This window comes from Mesoplodon densirostris, chromosome 4 (genome assembly GCF_025265405.1).
Source record: "Mesoplodon densirostris isolate mMesDen1 chromosome 4, mMesDen1 primary haplotype, whole genome shotgun sequence".
In the NCBI taxonomy this organism is placed as follows: Eukaryota; Metazoa; Chordata; class Mammalia; order Artiodactyla; family Ziphiidae; genus Mesoplodon; species Mesoplodon densirostris.
Window position 1 is genome coordinate 40,108,736 of NC_082664.1, and position 25,097 is coordinate 40,133,832.

The 25,097-nt window shown below is 38.9% G+C and overlaps 1 protein-coding gene across 1 annotated transcript in view; it reads left to right on the forward strand.

The window, feature by feature from the left end:
* The window catches only part of KCNH5 (potassium voltage-gated channel subfamily H member 5), a 352,691-nt gene that overhangs the window by 86,403 nt on the left and 241,191 nt on the right, over positions 1 to 25,097 (forward strand). Inside the window, exon 7 of the mRNA XM_060098063.1 lies at positions 11,447 to 11,873. Within this exon, the coding sequence (XP_059954046.1) occupies positions 11,447 to 11,873 (427 nt within the window). The remainder of the gene's footprint in view (positions 1 to 11,446; positions 11,874 to 25,097) is intronic.

The following is a 25,097-nucleotide window of genomic DNA, read 5'->3' on the forward strand; positions in this document are numbered from 1 at the left end:
ACATTAATAACACTAGTGCTTCTAATAATAATAAAAAACCATTTATATTTTTATCGATGATTGGATTAGTGGTTTATCAACACTTGTCTTTCATCTGTGTGCTCAGGGGAAGGTTTATGAGCGACCCTATTTTGCAACCTTCAATTCTACTTCAAGTTAAGAAGTCAAATCTAACAAAGATCTTTAGAAAACTAAGGGTTAGACCCTGTGCTCATTTCCGGAGGAATCAAAATTAGACCTTATGCTTCCTCAATGCAAAGACTCTGTCTTTCTAATAGCCTGGATTTGCAGTGCCTGACACATAATTGCCATACTGTATATATTTCTGGAGGAATCAAAATTAGACCTTATGCTTCCTCAATGCAAAGACTCTGTCTTTCTAATAACCTGGATTTGCAGTACCTGACACATAATTGCCATACTATATATATTTCTATTAAAGTGAATGAGGGATTGAAGCTTACAATGTTTCCTAAATATACCTGTTTCTTGTTAGTAATGGAAAAGTTAGGGCCAAAGGGCAGTCTTTGTGGCATAACCTATCTGTGCCCCAAACTTCTTCATTCAGACAGTAGGACGTTATCCTTTGGCCGCTATGCTCACCTCTCTGTTCATAAGTTCCTTTCCATGAATATTCTCACTTAAATAATCTTCCAGTCATATGACCTACACTGCTAGCTTTCCATACATGTTTAGAGGTTACCTTAGGGTTTAGGTTCCTAAGCTGGGATCTCCCACTAGGAGTGCAAAACATTGTAGACTAATGAATACAAAGGGGTACAAGGCAAAGTCACTGAACTCAAATGTACCTACCTTCTAGCTTGAGAGAAAAACTTTCTCAAAAATTATTCAAGAGTGTGAATAAAGGAGGAGTCAGTGTGAAGGAGGAGATGAGGTAAGGATTTGGAGAATGGGTAAGAGTCAGCCACAGGTTCCAAATTGGAGGATAGTGGCAGTAGGCTGAACTTTAAAATTCTATTCCAAGTGGAGATTGGCAGTACAGAATGGTAATAAACAGATTTAAAGATCGATATCTTTTTTATATTTGAAAAATTTGGTGATGCTCCATGATATATTCTTTGCATTAATTTTCTACAGAGACAAAGCAGTCTGCCTAACTGAGGGAATTAGTTTTGGGAGGACAGGAAGTTGCAAACAATCAGGATAGCAATAGGATTCCTTTATTTGATTTTGTTGCTTACAGGAATAGAAATTTTTATCCAAACTGATCTTCATTCATGATGAAGCCTTCCTATTGTTAAACATTAGGGAATAATTCTGACATGGAGGCAAAGAAGGTTGAAATATATTGCAATATGTATACTATAATCCTTAAAATTTTTTGCCTTAACTATCTATGGTTACTTGCATAGAAATTGCTCTTTATCTTTCTGCATAGTAATTATCACTATGCTTGAGAATACATCATTTCCTCGCTCTTCTTTGAAGGAAGTACTAAACCTCCATCCCTACTCCCTTTGGTCTTTCTATTACTTCATTTTATTCCATGATTTTATCTCTGCTTTCACATAACACATGCTAACTCACAAGGAACATGTTTATATTAGAAATTTTCATCTTTAGGAAGTTTGTTTAGTATACATTGTGGATAAAGGGTTAACAAAACTATTTCTCCTTCTGCATTGACAAATTTTACCTTTAATCAACTGTCTTCCTTTGTTCTCCCAGGGACTGATGAAGGAAATACGCTATCTGTGTTTCTAGGCTGTATTACTTATATTTAAAAAAGATCTCTGATTTGTAAATTACATCTGGACTGTGAAGAACTTTTAATGAGCTGTAAATAACCTGATGAGGATACCACAGCTTAAGGATTCCCTGATTGATACAACTCCAAGCATATCCCTTGTGGAATTCTGAAAGCTATACCTGTGTTGTTATTATAGGTGCTGGGTTAGGTGACATTTAAGCCTAGACCTGAAAGATGAGTAGGATTAACTAGGCAAAAGGAGTAGTTAGCGGGTTAGGGAGAGTGTTTTTAAAATTCACTTTTGGAGACCCCACCAGGTGAGAGAGAACATAAATTTTTTAATTCTGTAAGGCTTTTTTTTTTTTTTTTTAACCCCACATTTGTTTATTTATTTATTTTTGGCTGTGTTGGGTCTTCGTTTCTGTGCGAGGGCTTTCTCTAGTTGTGGCAAGCGGGGGCCACTCTTCATCGCGGTGCGCGGGCCTCTCACTGTCGCGGCCTCTCTCGTTGCGGAGCACAGGCTCCAGACGCGCAGGCTCAGTAGTTGTGGCTCACGGGCCTAGTTGCTCTGCGGCATGTGGGATCTTCCCAGACCAGGGCTCGAACCCATGTCCCCTGCATTAGCAGGCAGATTCTCAACCACTGCGCCACCAGGGAAGCCCGAACATAAAATTTTTGAAGAAAGGAAATACATTTTCTATAACTGGAGTACAGAGAGCAGAAGACAGAGATGCACAAAGGAGACTGGAAAAGTAGGCAGGGGCAGGTTGTATTAAGGAGTTTGGATTATTGTAAAGGTGGCAACAAGTTACTGAAGGTTTTAAAGCCTCTCCCAACCTGGTTTGCTTGTGCATATATCATGATATTTGAAAAAAAAATCGAGACTTAGGCAATATACCTCTTTTTTGGTGTATATTTTGATCATGCCTTATATTCACTCTGCACCAATGGATATTAATGAGAACATTTTTTTCCATAATAAGAAACATTTAAAATTAGTATATCATGGATATTGCTTAAAACAGATGTCTGTCTATCTATCTATCTATCTATCTACTATCTATCTACTATCTATCTACTTATGCCACTGTGTATTGATAAGAATATAAATAGACTAAAACACGTGGTATGTACAAGTTATTTAAATTGAGTTTCTCTACTGAAGCATATTAACTAATGCAGGGAGTAATTAGTATTATTTCTCCATGGATCTCTTGGTAACATTAGTTGGAGAAGTGAGTTCTGAATAGGAAGGAGGCAATAGAACTTGTTATATGGGTTAAAGATGCAGATAACAATTGTAATTTGCTACATTTTCTATTTTACTTAGTTTTCTTTCAGTCTTTAAATTGTACTCTACAAAAGGAAATGGAAATGGACTATTTAGTCATTCATATACAAAATCTACTTAGAATAAGACCCCAATGCTTATAAAACAGAGTGGTTTCTATATAATTGCCTGATATTGTGCTACCCATGAAGATTAAATAACTATTAATTATTAATTACAATATCAGTGCTAGAGGAGTCAGAAATTATTATGAGAGATTTCTGTTTTGGTTAGTTTATTTTTTAATTAGTGTATTCATTTTCTTAATAAATATTTGGTGCTTACACTGTGGCAGGGAGTTCTAGAGTGTGTGCTGGGGATAAAAGAATGAACAAAACATGATATGAATACACAATCAGAAAGAGACAAATGGCACAAAGGGAACATACCTGATCCTTTGAGATTATATAATGAAATGACCTGCTCTAGACTAAACCAAAACAGATTTTAGAACAATGGAAGCTATTGTATGATTTTAAACTATGAGTGACTTCAAAAGATAACTCTTATATAGTGTTCAGAATAGAGTGGACGGAGTCAAATGAACGCCTTAAGATTTATTAGAACACTTCCTTAGGTCTAGGAGAGAGATGCTAGTAGCATGGTTTAAGATGGTGTCAGTGGCGATGAAGAAAAGTGAATAAATTGGAAAGATATTTAGGAGTTAAAGTTAATAGGGTTTTAAGATAAATTGGGTATGGGAGATATCAAAGAAAGGGGCAACATGAATACTTCTTGGTTTCTGGTTTGTGTAATCAAATGGCTAGTGCTTATATTTGCTTATATATTAGAAAAGAACCAGGGGCAATGTCTGGAATGGGAAGGTGGAGGGGAGAGTAGTAACATTTTTTTTTTTAATGGGAGAGACATGAGATATTTAAATGTCTATGGGAAAGATGTAGTTGAAGGGGGAGTGGCTGGATTTTTGAGCAGAGGAGAGAAAGTTTAAAATATAGTGGATAGATGAATTCATAAGAAAAGTAGTAAAATTGCTAGGTAGTTAGGAGATGTTTTGAGATTGATGATAATGAATATCTAGTGGAATCAATCTGCCCTATTGTATTACTTTCTTAAGCAGTTCTTAAACACAGCCCTGAAGAAAGCTGATAATTGAGTTAGAATTTGGGTTTTGATACAGGTTATAATGAAGAGACAGACATGCTAAGGAATTCAGGATGTATGGTGTTGTTGAAATTATAGGGCCACATAAAGAAGAAAATGGAGAATGGAGGGGTTAATAGATTGGGAAAAAGCAGATCTGTCAGTAGACTGGAGATTCAATAAAGTTGAATGTTGATGTAATTGGATGGTTTAGCTCAACATAGAAGAAGATATGGTCAGAATACAAGATGGTTCAATTCAAGATTTTAGAGCTGGAAAATGTTTTAGATATGAGAAATTTCAGATTATGACCGCGGGAGTGGGCATCTAAGGAAAAGTGAAAAGATTGTTAGAGATGAATTGGTGGAGAAATGCGAGGCCAGGTTTTCAGCGGGGTCATCCACATGGAAACTGAAGTTACTCAGGGTGAGGGCAAGCTTTAGGTGGGGTTGGATTTAAGAACTATTTAGGAGGTATATGAAGTAATAACTTGGAGTTCTTTGTTCTCATGGAATATTTACTGGCATAAATTCTTGTTAAGCAAAATAGTGACACGTTTCCCAATACAAAAGGTAAATAATATCTAACAATTGCATATTAAAATTTATTTTATATGTTCATATCTTACCTATTTGGAAGAATGTCTTGTTAAAATGAGACTTCTATATCACATACATATCTATGTTGCCCCCATTTTAAGTCAAACAAGTATGAAATACTGTGCACATAAATACATGTGCTTTCCTCACATTTGTATCAGTTAGCTTTTTTTCCCCACATAACAAACTACTCCAAAACTTTATGGATAATAACAATCACCATTTATTAAACTAATTTTCCTGTGACCTAACTGAGTGATTCTGCTGACTTTGGCTAGATTTGGCTTATCTCAACTAAGTTCACCCATACATCTGTGGTAGGCTGCTGAGATGGCTGGTGACTAACTGATCCGGGACGGCTCAGATGGATGTCATAGGGCTGCTCCTATGGTCTCTCATCCTCCAAAAGCCTAGTTGCCATTCTTCATATGACAACTTAGAATGGCCATGGGTTCTAAGACCATGACTGGAGGCTATGCTTCTTGAGGTCTAGGCTTGGAACTGGCACAGTGTCACTTATACCACATTCTGCTGGCCAAAGTAAGTCATAAGGCCAGTCTAGACTCAAGCCAAGATGGGGAAATAGACCCTATCTTTTGATGGGAGAGGTTGCAAAGTCACATTGCCAAAGGGTATGGATGCAGGGAAGGAAGTGACCCGAGCTATTTTTTCCAAACAATCTACTACACATCCTGTGTGCGAGAATGCTAGATGTAGGTGAAAAACCAAGCAACTCGATGTTATAAGTCCGTACTCCTGCTCTCTCACCCCCACTTAATTGTCATGTGTCCTTGGACAAGAAAGTTCTTTGATCATTCCTCTTTTGTTTATAAAGCAAGGGGGGAAGAAGGTAGGAAAGAATACTAGCTGAGTTATCTGCCTACTATCCTTAGTGATAATCAAATGAGAGAATTGATTTGTATTTTAAATGGCTTTATCATTGTAAGCCATTATTTTTATACTGATTACATCCCACATCTCTTTAATGTGGCAATCCACAAACATATCCTGAAGAGTTAATAACACTGAGATATCTCCTGGATATTTTTCTTTATGCTCCTATGGCCTGAGGGGCTTTTCAAGTAAGGAAACTGGCTAGAAAGGAAGGCTGATGACTGAAAGTTCTCCATTAACCCTGCTGTGTTCTATTATGCATTTGATGTGTTTGATATTCTCTTCCACCAGTGGAACCCCAGGGATTTGTGAGCTAAGAGCTCAGAGGTTGGGAGAGAGGCAGAATGCCACTGGAGTGCAGAGGAAGGCACAGGAAGATTGGCAAGCATGGAGTGAAATTAAGCAGAAAATGAATGAGCAGCCAAAACTGGTAGAGAGCACAGAATCAAGAGGTTGTTGTAAAAAGGTGTTAGTACAGAAGCGAGTCATTTTATTTGGGCCTGTCAAAGTATCCAGTATTACCATATGGGTTAAATTAAAATTCCCAACAGGGGATTAAAAATAATTTGAGGGGACTTCCCTGGCAGCCCAGTGGTTAAGACTTCACCTTCCAATGCAGGGGGTGTGGGTTCAACCCCTGGTTGGGGAGCTAAGATCCCACATGTCTCGTGGCCAAAAAACCAAAACATAAAACAGAAGCAATATTGTAACAAGTTCAATAAAGACTTTAAAAATGGTCCACATCAAAAAAAAATCTTAAAAAAAATTATGTATATAAAAAAGTATAATTTGAGGACCAAGCTAAAGATTATGAGGGTGAGTTATAAAATAAGTAGAATCTCTTATTTTAGATAGAGTTGAATATGACACCTCTTCCCCCCTCCCCAAATCACATGATGCAGAAGAAATCATTAATCTGAATTATGTACCGTGGTGAAATGTTAACCTCAGCAACACAACAGTGACTAATGGATTTTCCGTAACATTGTTTTGATATTTAAATAAGACGTTCTTTAAAAATTACATCAATATTACATGTAGAGCTCAAGGAATTTCACAAAGCAAACACACCTAGTAATTCCTAGTAATGCTGCTGTATTAGGAAACAGAATATTACCAGAGCCCTCTCATGTCTTGCATAGTCACTACCCCTCCCCAAACAAAGGAAGCCACTTTGACTTCTAATAATATCTTATCCCTAAGAATAGTTCCATTTGTATTTAAACTTTTATAAATGGAATCATGCAATATATACTCTTTTGTGTCTAGTCTCTTTTGCTCAGTATGATACTTTTTAAATTCATTCTTGTTATTTCATATAGTTCTAGTCTGTTCATGTTTATTTCTAGATAGTATTGCATTGAGTGAAGGTGCAATAATTTATTTATCCATTCTACTGGAGATGGACATTTGGATTGTTTCAAGTTTTAAGTATTTCATCAAATTTTAGAACAAAGTCATTAACTTTGAGTTTTGATTATAGTAATTGCATTAAATTCTTTTGGATACAAAACAGTGGAGAATGAGATAGCTAAAAAAAAACTTTCCAAATAAAGCAAACACTTCTGTATTACTTATTTTGAATAACAGTTTCTGGTTTGATAAGTAGATGAAAGGGACACTGTGGACAAATTAAAAGGTGAAACTTTGGGGTTATGTTTGAGAGCAAAAAGGAGTTTGGTTTGACTGGAGCACTATTGCTTGGCAAAGGCATGGTTGGAAATGACCTGGCAGTGTGGACAAAAATGGGTTTGTGGACCTTGAAGGCATGTAGAAATTGTGTTTAATGTCTATAATGAGCCCGTGGAGGATATGCTCGATACTATCTTTTAAGAAGATTAATATTGCAGTGATAATTGGGATAAGGACAGGAAGACTGCACAGCCGTTGGCTATTATGGGAAATGCACGAAGAATCTGAAGGACTAGGTCCATTCCTTGCTAGCTGTGTGACTACACAAGTCGTGTAACCTGTCTGAGCTTCAGTGTCTGCCTATGAACAGTGGAGCTAGGAGTCCTGGTACTGTGAGAATGAAATGAGTTGGTCCATGTTAGAGAATTGCAGACTCTCTAGGGTTCTGGGGCCTCCACAGACCCCTAAGTGGGCCACTGCTGGGCCTGGGTGGGAATAAATGGGAGGCAAGGTATTTAATCTCCTTTGTTCAGTCTTATAGAGACTGCCTGTATTTAAGCCAATACTGCTGGTACAAATGTGATTTGTTAAATTGCACATTATGCTCTAGATATAGTGAGGTTCAGAATGAGGTCAGACAGTGAAGTGCAAGGAGTGTGGACAAGACTGCCTATATTTGATTCTTGGCCCCTCCTCTTACCAGCTGCAGGAACTTAGTCAAATTATTTAATGTTTCTAGGCTATGTTTTAGTAATGATACCTATCGCATAAGATTATTAACTATGCCCCCTCCCTGCCCCACCACACACTCAACTCACCCCACCCACATTTTCTTGTGTCATAAAAAGTTTTTCATACATTTATTGAACGTATTGACTGCTTAACCTATTACCATATGCCATACTTTGTAATTGACACTAGGTATATTCTTCAAGGGGTTTAGAGTTTCCTGGGATACCATACATGCAAACAGAGACTTGTAATAAAGTGCTATTATGATAATTGTTGTAATAGAGATGGGCAAAGGGTACATGATAACACAAAATAAGGACACCTAACTCTCACAGTGGGTGTAACAATGAAGATGGTGGAGGAGGAAAGAAGATGTCAGGGAAATGGACATGGAGGAGAGAGTCTCTGCCATAAACTATAAGTAAGACCCCAACCACCAAGATAGTGGGAGGGAAGAGTGCTTTAAGTACAGGGGACAAATTGTTAATGTGGCATGAAACAGCATGGGCACTTGGGGAACTACACATAGTTGAGCATGGCAGGAGTGTAGACAGCAGAAGGAGGACTTGCTGGGAGAGATGCTGACCAGACAGGCAGATGCTAGGTCCTGAAGGGCTTTGCATGTCATAGTAGGGAGTGAATATTAGATTCTATAGGTAATGAGCTAATACTAAAGATTTTAGACCAGAGAGGGATATGATTATATATATATGATGTAAAACGATAGCAGGCTGGTAGCCTTTACAGTGTGATCACATAATTAAAGGGAGTGAGAACAGAGGTAGTATGGCTGATGGAGAGGCTATTCCTGTCACACAGTGAGAAAAAACATGAAGCCATGACCAAGGCATGGCCTTGAGATTAAGAAAGAAGAGATATTTTTGAGAGATTTATTCAGGTATATTTTGAGCACTTTGAATGCTGAGATCCTCAAGACTTGATAACCGGTTGGATGTGACAGGAAAGTGGGTGTTCAGCCCAGGTCTGAGAGACTGGCTTCATAATGATGTTGCTCCCAAGAGTAGGGACATATTACCTTTTGAACGCCTATGGAATATCTAAATGGAAATGTACAGCAGGTATTTGGCTTCTGTATCAGGAACTCATAGAAGTCAGTTGAAAAATGGGCATGCAGTAAATCAACCAGGAGAGGCTGAGGGTAATCGTAATGAGAATCCTAACACATAAAAGAAGCATGGATAAGGTTAGCTCCAGAAAATGATTTTGAAAGAGATGTCAGCTGGGGAGTTGGCTAAGATCTAGGAGAAAGTGGTGACATAGAACCCATGACAGAGAGAGTTTACAATACTTACCAAACATTTTGTAACATTTGAATAATATTGGACATGGCTGTAGAAAATGGTGCTTTTTGATTAAGTGGAGTCCAGAGTAGGTACCCCTCAGGGTGGATCACCTCCTCTTGGAGAGATCTGCCTACATCAGAGGTCAGGAGAGTGTGTCCTCCTGTTATCTGGGCCTAATTCGAGTGGGTCCTGATTCTTTACATTCTACTTGAGGGTTGTGACTAGTTTTTAGTTTAAATGGGGTTAAAGGTTTCCTCTCTGTTTTTTCTTCTTTTGTTTTTAGCTGTGTTTAGAAAAAAGAATTCCAGTAGAAATAATTTTCTCTGTAGTATTGTATTGGCCAAAAAGTTCGTTCGGGTTTTTGTAAGATCTTATAGAAAATCCCGAATGAACTTTTTGGCCAACCCAGTATTTAAATAGAACTAGCACAGTTCCTTTAAAAATTGGAGCTAAGTGGAGGACAACATCTACAGTAACACTATTTTTATTTTTTAATTTAACCCTGAGTTTTTCATGCATTTTGACTATGGGTTTCTTTAGAGCAGAAGCAAGCATATTTGTCTTAATGTCCCCAGGACACAACTCAGAGCCTGCCATATAGAAATCCTCAACAAAAACGTATTTTTGTCTTTCTTGTTCATGATTATGTAGTTCCTTTTTTAAGAGCTTCCAAGCTCTCTTGAATCTTCTTACCTTTCAACATCTCATTTCATTGAATTATGCCAATTCATCTTCTGAATTTTATTAATGCTACTCTTACTGTCTAAAGTTCAATATCCCTGCCTTGCCCAAGTGTTCAAGTGAAATAAGAATTGATTTAAGGCTGCGTATATGCTGCAGCATTTGAGAGTAGGAATAGAAATAGAGCCAGGCCTAAGGTTATTGAGGTTGAGACAGAAAACTGTCCGGATGCTCCTGTTCCTTTTTTGCTTCCATAAGGTCCCCTGTTTTTACTTCTCTTTGTTTTCTCTCTCTCTATTTCAAATTTTTATTTTGCAAAATTTCAAATATATACTATCATATAGAGTATAACCAAATGCACTCCCAGCCTTTTTTCACTGTAACTTTATGATGCCATAATTAGAGTCTCATTAATGTTACATCTGTTCTACTATACCAACCAGTTCCTCCCTGTTGATCAGACTTAAGTTCAGAGTAGGTTATGTCAGATGCCTTGTCTCCTCCCTGGGATATAGAATTAGAAGTAAGGAAGTCATGGATTCTGTGAGACTTGGAGGTGATGATCAGATGAGAGGGTCCTGGGTCACTGCTTTATCTTTCCCTCATGCACCAGGAATGGCTTTACCCTCTCTACCTGGGTGGCTTATCACATGCTTCCTCAAAAAGTAACTTTGAGAACTTCACTGATTGAATAAAGTCTATGCTATGTTTCCATTTGGATAATGCTATATTTGATGTTTTAAGCTCTTAACAAAATATGAATTTTCTTGCTGCCATTCCCTTATAGTATTCTTTTCACTGACTCTTGCCAGAAGATGATAGAGTTTTGTAGGTATGTTCCCATTCTAGGTTCAACTCTTCACTTTTTCACAGCTCTACAAATTTAGTGCTTATCATAACTGTGGCAGGAGGTGGTGGAAATAATGGCATTTGCTCATTTTAATATACACAGAAGTATTTCCTGTTTGCTTGACAGTAAAACTAGGATTCTTTTTTCAGAAGTTTTGCTGTTCATAACATTTATAAAGTAAGAAATAAAATTAAATCTTTTAGAGTACAGGAAAAGTTTTGTAGGAAGAAGAAATAAAAGGTCTAAATTCATCACCCTATTTCTATACTCTTGAGTATATTGCCTTTGAGCTATTTTCTCCTTTGGTTTTTCTCTGTGCTATTTATACTCCAGTTATGAAAATAAACTCCGTCTTCCTTACCTAATGAAAAGTTTTTTTATCTAATAATCTACAAATATCTTATTTCCAGGTGGGAAGGAATCTGCATTTAAAACGTTTCTTTATCACTTCAGCTTTTTGTTGTTGTTGTTGACTTAAAGTCAGAGCTGTAGTATGTGTGTGTTCTTAGTATATAAATGGTGATTGAGTTCATTAAGATGAACCACTGTATTGTTTTCCTTAGCCTTTTCTTTTCTGAAAGTGTTGTGTCATTTCTTTTTTTTTTAATTCAGGGAATCAGCAGTCTCTTCAGTTCTTTAAAAGTGGTGCGTCTCTTGCGACTGGGCCGTGTTGCCAGGAAATTGGACCATTACCTAGAGTATGGAGCAGCGGTCCTTGTGCTGCTGGTGTGTGTGTTTGGACTAGTTGCTCACTGGCTGGCCTGCATATGGTACAGCATTGGGGACTATGAGGTCATCGATGAAGTTACAAACACCATCCAAATAGACAGTTGGCTCTACCAGCTGGCCTTGAGCATTGGGACTCCGTATCGATACAATACCAGTGCAGGGATATGGGAAGGAGGACCCAGCAAGGATTCACTGTATGTGTCCTCTCTCTACTTTACCATGACAAGCCTTACAACCATAGGATTTGGAAACATAGCTCCTACCACAGATGTGGAAAAGATGTTTTCCGTGGCCATGATGATGGTTGGCTGTAAGTATCTTTTATTTTCTTTTTTTAAAAAAAAATTATTGTTGTTGATAGTTCTCCAGGCTCCAGTCTCTGACAGGAGTAAATGAAACTACTTTGTCTTCAGAAAAATGTTTAATTTATATAATTTACATTGGTTTAATTTTTATTCAGCCTTAGAAAATAAAAAGGCAAAATAGTATATTTTATTTTTTAGAATGTTTTAGCACATGCAAAGTAGTATGAATGGACTGATACAAAAATTAGAATGGGAACTCTTTGATTTAATTCTGGTCATAGCATTGTACCTGGCAGAGCTATTTCCAAAAGGAGACCAATATCTAGAAAGGCAGCATCTGGCATATTCCATAGGTTTTGTGGGCAATGCATAAAATTCTGAAAAAGTAGACAGGATCTGATGTGAGATACCCTGTTTAGAAAATGTTTTATTTAATAATCAGTTTTTTTTTTTTTTTTTTTTTTTTGCCGTACGCGGGCCTCTCACCGCTGCGGCCTCTCCCGCTGCGGAGCACAGGCTCCGGATGTGCAGGCTCAGCGGCCATGGCTCACGGGCCCAGCCGCTCCGCGGCATATGGGATCCTCCCAGACCGGGGCACGAACCCGTATCCCCTGCATCGGCAGGCGGACGCTCAACCACTGCGCCACCAGGGAGGCCCTAATAATCAGTTTTATGTAGGCTTTTACAATTAAGACTAGGCAAAGAGTTTATAAATCTAGTCTCCATTACAAAATTCTAGCTGGAATATATTCCGGTCTGAGAGAATGAAAGTATTAGTAAATGTAAGCTTATTCAGCAATGACAAAAGTGTCTAGGATGTAGCATACAGATCTGAGTACTAAATGTCTTGATGACGTTCTTGGGGGTAGAATTCTCTCTACAGGAGTGAAGGACCAAGTATTCTATCCTCAGACTGAGACTGGATGATACAGAAGATCAGAATTAAGGAAATACATACAAAAGAAAATGTTGAAAAAGGAGATTTTTGAGGGAGACTTCATCACCATACACACCCTCATGTTGACTTTGTTGATTTATCCAGACCTAGTTCTGAGACCTAGAGTAACCTTAGGACTGGAGGTTTTGTTTTGTTTTGTTTTGTTTTTTTGCGGTACACGGGCCTCTCACTGTTGTGGCCTCTCCCGTTGCGGAGCACAGGCTCTGGACGCGCAGGCCCAGTGGCCATGGCTCATGGGGCTAGCTGCTCCATGGCACGTGGGATCCTCCTGGACCGGGGCATGAACTCGTGTCCCCCGCATCCTCAGGCGGACTCCCAACCACTGCGCCACCAGGGAAGCCACACACGGGATCTTTTGTTGCGGCACGCGGGCTTTTCTAGTTATGGTGTGCAGGCTTCTCTCTAGTTGTGGCACATGGGCTCCAGAGCGTGTGGGCTCAGTAGTTGCAGTGCGCGGGCTTAGTTGCCCCGTGGCATGTGGGATCTTAGTTGTCCAGCGGCATGTGGGGTCTTAGTTTCCCAACCAGGGATCAAACCTGTGTCCCCTGCATTGGAGGCGGATTCTTAACCACTGGATCACCAGGGAAGTCCCAGGACTGGAGTTATGATTAGTGTTATTAGCACCTTTTAAGCCTCTGGGTCATGGTAATTGGTTTTCGGTCTAAGCCATCCTGTTTGAGATACCACATTATAGAATTTTATATTATGACACTAATGGTAAAAATGTTAGAGTCCAGGAATGTCGGCTGACTTGTTAAAGGTCAATATCTTGGGTCTAAACAAGGTACTTTTCAGAGTTCATAATGTCTGCAAGCTATTGGTCACCAATGTTAACAGTTGTTTAGCCTTCTGTACTCCTTTGTACAGGTACAGAAACAAGAACACACAGGTTCTCTTCGCTGCTTAAAAGTAACAGAGGGAGAGTGAGAATTCCAAGTGCTGTTTCCTCCAGAGGCTTTTAGGAGGAAAATGTTCTTACAAAGAGATCTTGATGATCTCTTAATTAAACTACTGCCTACACACTGAAAGTGGTAAGATGTACTGGCAAAAATGGTGCTTTATAAATTCAGAAGACAACATTTTGTCAGATATAGTATTTATTACTGTACTACTTTTAATATTTATATAATGCATTTTGCCTTATACTTGAGCATAGTTAGATTAAAAAATTTATTTTGAATTATAGATTCACTGGAAGTTGCAAAGACAGTATAGAGAGGGCCTTTGTGCCCTTCCCTTAGTTTCCTCCAATAGTTATATCTTATATGACTCTAGTACAAGATCAACATTGGCATTAGTACCATGTGTGTATATAGTTCTGTGTTGTTTTGTCACATGTGTAGATTCTGTAACCACCTCTGAAATCAAGACACAGAATTGATCCATTACCACAGAGATCTCCCTCATGTCACACTCATGGGCTTCCCCCAAGCCTCCCTAACCCTGGCAACTACTGATCTGTTCTTTATCTATATAATTTTGTAATTTTGAAAATGCTATATAAATAGAATCATGCAAAGTGTGATTTTTTGAAATTGGCCTTTTCCACTCAGCATAAGTCCCTTGAGATCCATCTGAGTTGTTGAGTGTATTAATAGTTTGTTCCTTCTTATTCCTGAGTAGTATTCCATGGTTTGGATATACTGCTGTTTAATCATTCATCTATTGAAGGACATTTTGATTATTTCTAGTTTTTGGCTATTACTATAAAACTTCATGCACATTTGTGTAGTTTTTTGTTTGGACATAAGTTTTTAGTTCTCTGGTATAAATACCCAGAAAAGAGATTTCTGGGACATATAGTGTCTATTTATTTTTTTAAAGAAATTGTCAAACTATTTTGCAGAGTAGACATACTAGTGTAGTTTGATTTTTCAACAAGAGAACAACAGAAAAATAAAACCTATGTAGAGTTGAAGGACACCATTATTTACTTTGTTTCTCAGGCCCCAAAACTTGGGAATCATCCTAGTTTCCTTTTTCTCATGTATTACATCTATTCATAACAAGTTTATTGGCTTTACCTTCAAAATACTCCATTCAAACCACTTCTTCAGAAATTCTTCTCAATGCTACCCTCCTATAAAAAACCACCACAATGCCAATCACTCTTATTCTCTTCCCTTTAATCTTTTCCTTCATTGTATCTACCAAGACCTGAAACCATGTTTACTCTGTTTTTCTTTTCTTCAGAATGTAAGCTCCATGACACTAGGGGCTTTGTCTACCTTTTTTGCCTCTATATACTCAACTTCTAAATAATAAAGATGGCAGACCGAGAAGATAGCGGACTAGTGTACCCAAAAAACCATCTTATCGGGGTCTGGATGCCAGTTTCTTTTATAGAACAGAGAGGTGAAGAGTTGAGGAAGAAAAGTAAAAAGGCCATTTTTCTTGCAAAATCTTCTTGCTTGGCCTGCATGCTCAATCTAAATTTGTTGTATGAATGAATGAAGTTGAAGGTGTCCCTGATGATTATAATAAGAATCTCCTGTCATTGAATCCACCCCAGTTAGGTCTCTGATGAATATACATACAGAAAAATGCACACTCTTTGAATTTTAGCCATGATTCCTTTGTGAAAGCCCTGGTGAGCTCACCTGTATTGTCTGCCTGTGGTAGTGTAGCAGCTCCGTCAGCTGGATTGCCCCAATCTTAAGTCTCTCATGAGGCCTGATAATAAGTTCTGAGAGGCTAGTCCTTAGAAGCACCAACAACCCTTTCTCCCACCATTTTTTTTTTTTACCATTTACGTTCTGAATTTACCTACATTGGAAATTTTCACATAGATTCAGTTGAGTTTTCATTACTTCGTTTAGTTCAGAGTTGGTCCCATTCTTCTCTTCTTCATGTATGGCTAATTATACTGCTATATCAAAATGTCTTTCTCCTCTCTTCGTCAGTTCTTGTCTTAATTTCAAGATGAAGTTCTGGTCATAAAGTGAATCCTTTTCTTCCTGAATTTCTGCTATCTCCTTTCAACACCTGAATAAACCAATATCTGACATCTTTTACCTCTCGAATTTGGTTTTCTTTTTATGCCTCTGAACAAATCCAGCTTCTATAGCCAGAGTGTTCCAAGGAGATGCCTTTTAATTTCCTTCTTAGTTCTTGGGTCCTTAGTAATTTCATGGAATATTTCCTTTGCAACAACCCAAGAAGCTGATAGAAAACTGTTAAAACCCATGAAGTGTTACAGTAACTTCCCACAATTCCAAAACTTATTAGACACACATGCACAAAATATCAACCAAATGTGGCTATTTCAGCTGTTTGTGATCTTAGTATAATTTTTTTCCTGAGATAGTGTTGCCAAAATCTTGGCTCCCTGTACACCGATGCCAAAGTGAGATGCAGAGACAGAGTTTTGGAGGAGAAAGAAAGGGTGGCTTTATTCTTTGCCAGGCAAAGAGGGGAACACAGCAGGGTAGCACCTCAAGAACTATGCCCCACTCCCTGGGGAATAGGGAGGGGTCTTATAGTCAGGGCTCATGATCAGGGGTATATGATAAGGATCAAGGTGGTAGCAGTCCTGCATTCTTCTTTCTTCTGCAGTTTCAAAAGGGTGGGGTTGCTGACAAGATTAGGGTGTGTGCAGGGTCTCAGGTGGTCACTCTCCTAATCTTGATGAGTTTCTCTGGTCCCTTTAATCTTGCCTCAGGTGGTTTCCTGGCTGCTCCTCCCTTGATTTGCAACTGTTCAAATCTGCCCTTTGGAACTCAGGGAAGGTCATGGAGGCTGGAGTCTTGCCTATAAGAAATGGGGGACAAAAATGCCTCTGTGCCTGGGAGCCCCATAGGGTCCTGCTCAGTTTCAATAGCACCAGGGAAAACAAAGGAAAAAAAACCATCAGTGTTCTCAAAACCTAATATGTGTTACCAGCCACAGACCTAGCCAGGGATTTAGCGTGCGCGCACGTGTGTGTGTGTGTGTGTGTGTGTGTGTGTGTGTGTGTGTGTGTGATGGAGAAGGGGAGTAAGGGAAGAGGGAGATAGAAAACCCGTTTATGCTTTCAGCTGTGCTAGGATCTAGTCAATCTGTGCCGGCTATTTGAGAAGCACCACTCGTAACCTTATAACTCAATAACTGAGAAGGATGTTTTGTCAAAAGTTGTTGGAGATACCAAGTGCCTATTTTCTGTTGAGAAAGTAATCACTGCTTGTAAATGATAGCTTCATTTTTCTGGAGAAAGTCATCTGAAATTTTTGTGCCTTCCAGCAAAATTTAAAAATTTCAGTGGCAGCAATTCCAGTTCCTAGAGATTTTCTGAGCCCTCTTCTTTCTTTAATGGCCTTTCCTCTGAGACTCCTCAGTTCTTTCTGTTACTGAGTCCAAGCTCACTCTGTTCACCACGAGACAGGCCAATAAATTGGTAAACGAGGTGTTGAGGCAAGGAAAGACAGCAGACCGAGAAGATGGCGGACTAGTGTACCCAAAAAACCATCTTATCGGGGTCTGGATGCCAGTTTCTTTTATAGAACAGAGAGGCTGCGATGAGTTGAGGAAGAAAAGTAAAAAGGCCATTTGTCTTGCAAAATCTTCTTGCTTGGCCTGCATCAGGGAGGGGATGTGTTAATTTCTTCTTTTCTGCAGCCATTCACAGGTGGGCAGGGTCAGAATATCTCTCTGTGAGCTGAACAAAGGCCTTTTAGTTTGTCAGGCAGAGGGTCAGGGTTCCCTGTGGCAGGCCATTATGTATACTTACAGCTGTAGATAGTGATTATGATAAGAAAAGCAATGAAAAGCAAAGGTAAAAGTTAAAGAAACAGAACCAACATGGAGTCAGAATTTGCTCTTCCCTGTTAGATTTCCCCCTGATGCTAAATTGCATGTAGACTCTGTCCTGGACCACAGTCTCAAAGGTCTCCTTGTTGATATCAGACAAATCTTCAAACAAAGTTTATGACCATGGCCTCCCTTCAATCCCAGTCACCTTATGTTTCCCCTTGATCCCTTCTATGTCAGCAGGATCCCAGAGTATTTCTCTTACCTGCTATCTAGGGATTTCTTAGGCTTTTATCCTTTGTTCCTACATTCCCTCAAGGTAGAGAACCCTCCTGCTCAGATTCCAGATCTGGAAGTGTTGTGTCTTACATAGGCCTACCACCATGTGTTTTTTACTTCAAATTTGTCTTCTCTTAGTTTTGGCATGCTGTATGCCTTGAGTGCACTCCCTGGTTCTGGTAGCAGCCATTACTACCCCAGGACAGTCAGTTCTGAGTGAACCTGACTACTCTGCTGATATTCATGATATTCACTACTAAAGGGCTTTTGTGAAAAAGAGCATTTTCAAAGTTTAGTTCTACAGCAGTTGTGGAGAATAGCATACCTTATTTTTTAGATCAAGATGTGGGTAATCTCTGCTAATTTGCTCAGTAAATACTTAGTGGTGCCTTCCTGAAATATTTTCAAATCCATTTCATTTGTATAATCTTATTATTGAGCCCCTAGTAACTTTCTTTTTTTTCCCAAAGATTAGCAGACTGACTGATTTTGCTTCTATTTAGAAAGCACCTTCATACACTGATGATTTGTTTTGATGGCTATAAAACAAAGGAATATGAATTGGAATATTCTGATATGATTATCCTTTTTGTCTTAATGTATTTTTATGAATCCTCTTTTAAAGATTTATCAAGAAAGCAATTGCTTAGCTCCTTCTTCATTACTAAGTAATCACATAAAATATTTTAGTTTAATCCAACAATTATAAAAAACTTTACATTTGCATCTTTCACTACAATTTTATAAAAAAAGAAACAAAATAAAAATATGAATAACTTTTTGCCATAAATCATGTCCAACCATAAATTAGTTTGCTTTTGTTTGCTTTGTTTTGTTTTAATATACTATAAAATATTAAATACATTAGTAAACATGTAGACAGTATATTTCAAAGGACTATAAGTATTTGGGTATTTATTTTATTTAAAAACATTTTTCACTCTTTCCATTGTTGTCTGCTTAGTTGCTAAATTGAGGCAGCCTACCTCACATGGTATATGACACTCAGAATCTGTCCTGGTAGGATGCCATGCAAACTAAGTCCTTAAAAGTAAAGCAAAGCAAAATGAAAAACTACAAATATGAAAATATGAAATATGGAAATTGCCGAGGTTTAATTGGTAGAGAGGAAACCCAGTTATAATAATGCTAATCTTCAATTTTTTTTTTTTTTTGCGGTACGCGGGCCTCTCACTGTTGCGGCCTCTCCCATTGTGGAGCACAGGCTCCGGATGCGCAGGCTCAGCGGCCATGGCTCACTGGCCCAGCCGCTCCGCGGCATGTGGAATCTTCCCGGACCGGGTCACGCACCTGTGTCCCCAGCATCGGCAGGCGGACTCTCAACCACTGCGCCACCAGGGAAGCCCTGCAATTTTTAAATAGGATGTAATCCATGATAGCTCAAACAGTCTAAGGACTTTCTGTAATTCACTGGCAAATGGTTTAGCACATTTAGAAGAATAGCATGGGAGTGGGATGTGTATGACAGGAAATTTGAATCTCCATGTGGGTGGTTAAGAGCCACCAGGGAGCACTTACTTACACACTCGTCACTCAGCATTACGCAGTGGAGACTGATGCCACACATCATATTCTCCAGTTCATGGGCTCAGTTAGCACTCTCTGTGGGGTTCAGATAAAAGCCAAGCTGAGATTATGGGCATTGCCCTCAAACCTTCCATAGGAAATGGAAATAAATACAAGATGGTGAGACTCAGAGATTGGGAGAATACAGAATAAGGTGGAGCAAAGGCCTGTGTGACCTTGGATGGTTTTTGGATCTCTTTGGGTTTTAATTTTTTCAAGTGTGAAATGAAGATTTGAGAAAAATGACTTTTAAGGTTCCTTTCAGTACTAACATTCTGTATATCTAAGATTTGGTTAGTGCAGTTGTGCCACTGTCCTTAGAATTGGACTGGTTATTGGAGATGAGGTTAATATGGAAAAGGAAGGGGTGTCACTTAAAAGTTTTAGGGCTTTTCATATACAGTGCATATTTTGTTTTATGGAGAATAAGGTGTGTCTTATATGGAATATATTTAATAAAGAGTTTAGAGGGAAGAACTTCAGGGAATATTATGGAGAAAAAAAGTATACTTTTGGAAAGAAAAGTGTTTTTCCATATAGAAGTTATGAAGCTAGGAAGACTGGAAGGCATTTGCCTCAGGGCATAGGAATAGACCCCAGGGAGAGTGCCCAGTGGGGACTCTGAAGGATATTTGGCCTGGATGGATATCTAGGCAGGTTAAAAGTGAGTTGTTACACTTTTCCAAAATTAAAAAAAGTTTCTTTACAAATCTTAACATGAAACTTTAGGTGACACAGATACAATATTAAGTTATATGTTAAATTTTTTCTTGCCCTCACTATTGTGGTGTAGGTAGGAAATGGAGAGTGAACATCCTGATTTTTAATTCTGGTTTTAGTTTTAACCAGATGGAGAGAGCTTTAAGCTTAATGTTTATTTTAGAAACTGGGTCAATTCTTTGTATCTGCTTTACCCCTGCTTGTAAAAAAGACTTTTTCTTTTTCTCTTCTCTTTTCTTTAATGAGCTGAGTATCCCATGAAGAAAAATATTTCGTGGACCCCAAAGTTCAGGGTTATAGGCACCTTTTTTTATGGTTTAGTAGTTTCAGATGTACAGTCCAGTAGTTTGAAAAAGACTGTGAAGTGGACTTTACTCCCTGTTTCTTATTCAAAATAGAACTTGTATCTTTTGCAGGAATGTTCTCTTATACTCATGTTTCTTTTTATGCCTAGTCACATTTTCACAAAACCTCTCAGATTCTACAAAGTTTGAGTTTTCCCAGAAAACAACAGGAAATTTTCTCATTCGCCTATTAAGTAGCCCACCTCTGTGCAAGGATTTGGTCTCTGGAACTACCTTGTTCTCAAAATTATTGGATTCATTCAGCATTATGCCAGGTGTTCTGGTAGTTATTGGTATTAGGGAGACAGCCTGGATACTTCCTAGCCCTCAATAAGTTAGCGGTATGGTGAGTGTCAGACAAAAAAATATCACTGAATCCTCTCTCTCTTTCCCTCTCTCATTCTTTTCAACCCCATCTCCATTCCCATCTCAGTCCCCATCCCCATCGTCTTCCCCATCCCTATCTCTCCATCTCCATCTCCATCTCCATCTCTATCTTCATCTCATCTCTTTTTGTACTGTGAACTAAGAGCTAAGACTTTGAACAGGTGGATAAGGAACTTGGGATGAAGAGTAAGGCTGGTAAGAACAGAGTCTCTGCTTGTCCTGTTTATTGTATTTTTAGCACAAAGTATTGTGCCTAGTTGGTAGCTGTGCTAAGTAAACATATGTTGAATAAACAAATGAATAAACAAGTTCACCTGCCTCAGCCTGAGTAATCCAGGAAGGTTTCTAGGAGAAAGTGACTCTTGAGCTCAGAATACAAAAACAAGTCGGTGAATGAGGCAGGATTTAGGTACTTTTCAGGTAAAGAGAACCCATGTGAAAAAACATAGGAATGAACTGGGTTGGCCTTTTTTGCTGCACTCCGTGTATTTCACTTTGGCTTGAAGAGAAAGTAGATGTGGATGGGGAGGAAGAAAGGAACCAAGGTGCCAAAAGGCTTTGTATAGCTTGAGAAGGAGTTTGTCTTTTATCCTAAAGGTTATGAGCTAAAGAAGAAGGATTTTATTCTTCAGTGCAGAAGATAGATTGGAGGAGATACAGACTGTGGGCAGAGAAGCAAGTTGGGGGCTGTGGCAGTAATCTAGGAAGACATAAATGAGGTGGCAGGGATAGGGAGGATGACGGTATGGCTTAGAATTGGTAAAATCTTTTTTTTTTTTTTCTGTAAAGGGCCAGATTGTAACTGTCTTAGGTTTCAAGGGCCATAATGTCTCTGCTGCAACTACTCATTGTGCTGCTGTGGTGCTAAAGCAGCCATAGACAGTACACAAACCAATGAGCAGAGCTGTGTTCCAGTAAAGCTTTAAGCAGGTGGCATTTGGCACATGACCCATCGTTTCCCATGGTCTAGCACAGACTGTATCGGCTGTAAAAAGACCATGGACTTTGGAGTCAGACAAATCTAGGTTCAATCTTTTTTTTTTTTTATCACTTATTAAGAATTTACATCAATTATCTAAACCATCATCTGTAAAAGAGAGATAATAGTCCCTACATTACAGAGTTATTTGAAATACTCAGTGAGAGATTATATGTAAAGTTGCTGAAACATTGTTTTAAGTTGTTATGGTGATCAAACGAATGAGTGAGATACGGTAAAAGGAAGAGTTCAAAAGGGCTTGTAGATTTCTGGGGAATTCAGCTGAGTGAAAGACAAAGCTCTTTTCTGGGGAATTCAGCTGAGTGAAAGACAAAGCTCTTTTCTGGGGAATTCAGCTGAGTGAAAGACAAAGCTCTTTTCTAAGATGAGAAAGAAGGGGCAGGTATTACTGGGACAAGAGTGCAGTTCTTTTTTGGACATGTTGAGTGTCATGTTCAGGTCATTTGTTAGAGAAGTCCATGGGGTTAGAAGTGATAGAAGTAAGAAGTGTGGCTTTTGGGTTCCAGAGACATGAGGCACTGAGAAATCTCTTTAGGAATCACAGTGTAGAAAAAGGAATTGATGTCAAGAGCATGCAAGATAGAGTCAGAATGAAACTGGTCAAGAGTGGACCCTGGAGGAAGGAGAGCCAGAGAGGCTAGGAAGAGAACCCAGAGGGGTAAAAAGGAAGCATGGATCCAGAAGAAGGGTTTGTTGCTAACAAAGAGTGAGAGAGAACTTGAAGAAGTAAGGGGGAACAGCAAGACAATGGATATTGAATCAGGGGCGATCTGGCTGGAATTAGGAGGCCATGTGACCTTCCATGAGTAGTTTCATTGGATAGTTGAAGAGAGAGAGCCACAGGGGCATTTGTCTTTATGAGCTCTAAGTCTTTTTTTTTTTTTATATGTGAAGGAAAATAATTTTAATCAGTAGCCATTAACCTAGTGCAGGTAGACTATGCTTGTACAGTATTTTTCACTACCAGTGTTGCTTTTATCTGAATCAACTTCCAAGTTCAATAAAATATATTTAAATTAGATTATTAGGTGTGTTACGTATGCATGGAGTTTCCTTTCATGTTACAAAATAGAAAACAAAAAACTGGCTTTGAGAGAAGTTTTTATGAAATCCCACTTTCTAAGAACAGGCATTTTAGTCAGGGGAGAATTTTATCTACTGATGACTACAAGATGATTTGGGACCTTAGAATAAATTTAGTTTTGATTTCTGTGAATGTATATTGCCTGGGACAGGTTGGTACCTTGTAGGAGAAGTAGTGCTCTGCTGTAGAGAGCACTGGGGACTTGCATGATCCTTACATAGGTAGTATCAAGGATCAGTGGACGTATGATTTAAATTTTGCTGGAGATAAAATAGTTAGATTTTTTCCCACAGGTTGAAGGACTAACAAGTCCATAGGTGAATATATTTTAGAACATGTTAAGATAAATATCATCCCCAAAGACCTTTATGCATGGATTTAAGAACTGCTTTGGAATGCTCCAAGAGGGGATTTTCTTTGGGGCAATTTCTAAGCCAACTAGTTCCCAAGTGACTGCTTCTTACCTACTTATTTAATTTTTACAAAAATTGTGGTGACTGAGGTAGGCCTCCCTTAGAGTTCAGGTGCCAGGCACACGGTCTTGGGTTTGGGCTGTGTGTGTAGGAAAGAAGATTTCTATGGGATGAGAACTATATCCAGGTTGACTCTGGAAATATTGGAGGCTTTTAAAAATTCTCTCTGAAGATAGTTCTGGAACTACCCTTTTAGATCCTATCTTCTTTAAAGTCAAATTTATATTTAACAACCCCCAAATGGCTTAATATGTGAAAGTCTAATTAGGGAGACGTACAGATTTAAAATGAATCTGTAAGGGAAGGAAACTTAAATTCATGCCTCTGGTTAGACTTTAGCAAAGCAGACAGGTCTAGTGTTGACTCTTTTAATGAGCCTTTGGGGTGGAAGCCAAGACATTGGGAACTTTTCTTATACTGAGCTGCGTATGTGTTTGCCTGTCAGATTCCTTAGAAAAGGCCTCAAAGGACCTTCATAGTAGGTGTGTTCCCCCAACTCCTTCCCTTAGGAGGGCCAGTCTTGAGAATAACATCACTTCCCTTCACCTCTCCCCACCATTACTTACACTGACTCTCTAGGTTCCATCATCCGTAAGCAATTCACAATCTGGATCTACCTGCCTCTTTTGCTCCTGTTCCAGGATTGCTGAGCACTAGCTGGAATAAACCACACAGCCCTGTGTATACGTGCCACTAAAATGCGTGGTTCACAACCTTAGGGATCTTTACTTATTTTAGGTCATCTCCTGCTCCTGTTTGCTGAGCAGCTATTCTTATGCAGCTCGCAATGTTTTCTTTCCACTTCTCTAAACCTATGACGACCCTTCTCCATCTCAGTAGATGGCCCTCCTTTTATTTCTCTGAAAAAGAAAGGACAACTGTAGCAAACACGCACTCCTTTCGTTCCTGACCCCCTTCTGACAAAGGCAGGGTAGAGGAGGGGTGGGGGTGAGAGGGAGGGGGTGGGCAACACACACCAAACCTTGTAGGCCAAGGTAGTGGCTTTTCTTCTGACTCAGATGGGGGGACTTTTGAAGGTTTGGGGCCAAAGAGTGGTATGATTTGTCTTATGTTTTATAAAGATCAATCTGGCTGCTACATGGGAAATGAGCTATCAGGGGACAAGGATGCAAGAGGGCAGACAGGTTAATAATAGTCAAAATGAGAGATGATGGTGGTAGTAGTTAGAATTGATTAGATTCTGGACAAATGGTTAGGACCAATAAAATGTGAGGGTATGAGAGAAAGTGAAGGTCAGCATTTACTTTTAGGCTTTTGGTACAAACAACTGTGAAGCTAAGTTGTGCATGGTCATTTGTCATGTCTAATGGGCAGTTACATGTATGAACCCAGAGTTCTGTGAAGTGGCCTTGGGTGTGGACATAGATATGCTTTGTCTCTTGATATTTTATTTCCTCCAATTTTTTGCCTTTCTTTTTTCTGTGTTGTCCATCTCTCTATCATTCTACTGGCTCTTTCTCATCAGCCCATAAACATGGTCATGTCTCTCAATCCTAAAAATACACGTATGTGAATAAAACACTTGACTTTGCACTCTCTTTAACTATTGACTATCTACCAATTCTTCCCATTTTAAGTAGGCTTCCTAAAGCATGTGTCTTTACTTTCTTATCTCCATTTTCTACCTATTGAAAGTGGACTTCTTCTTCTG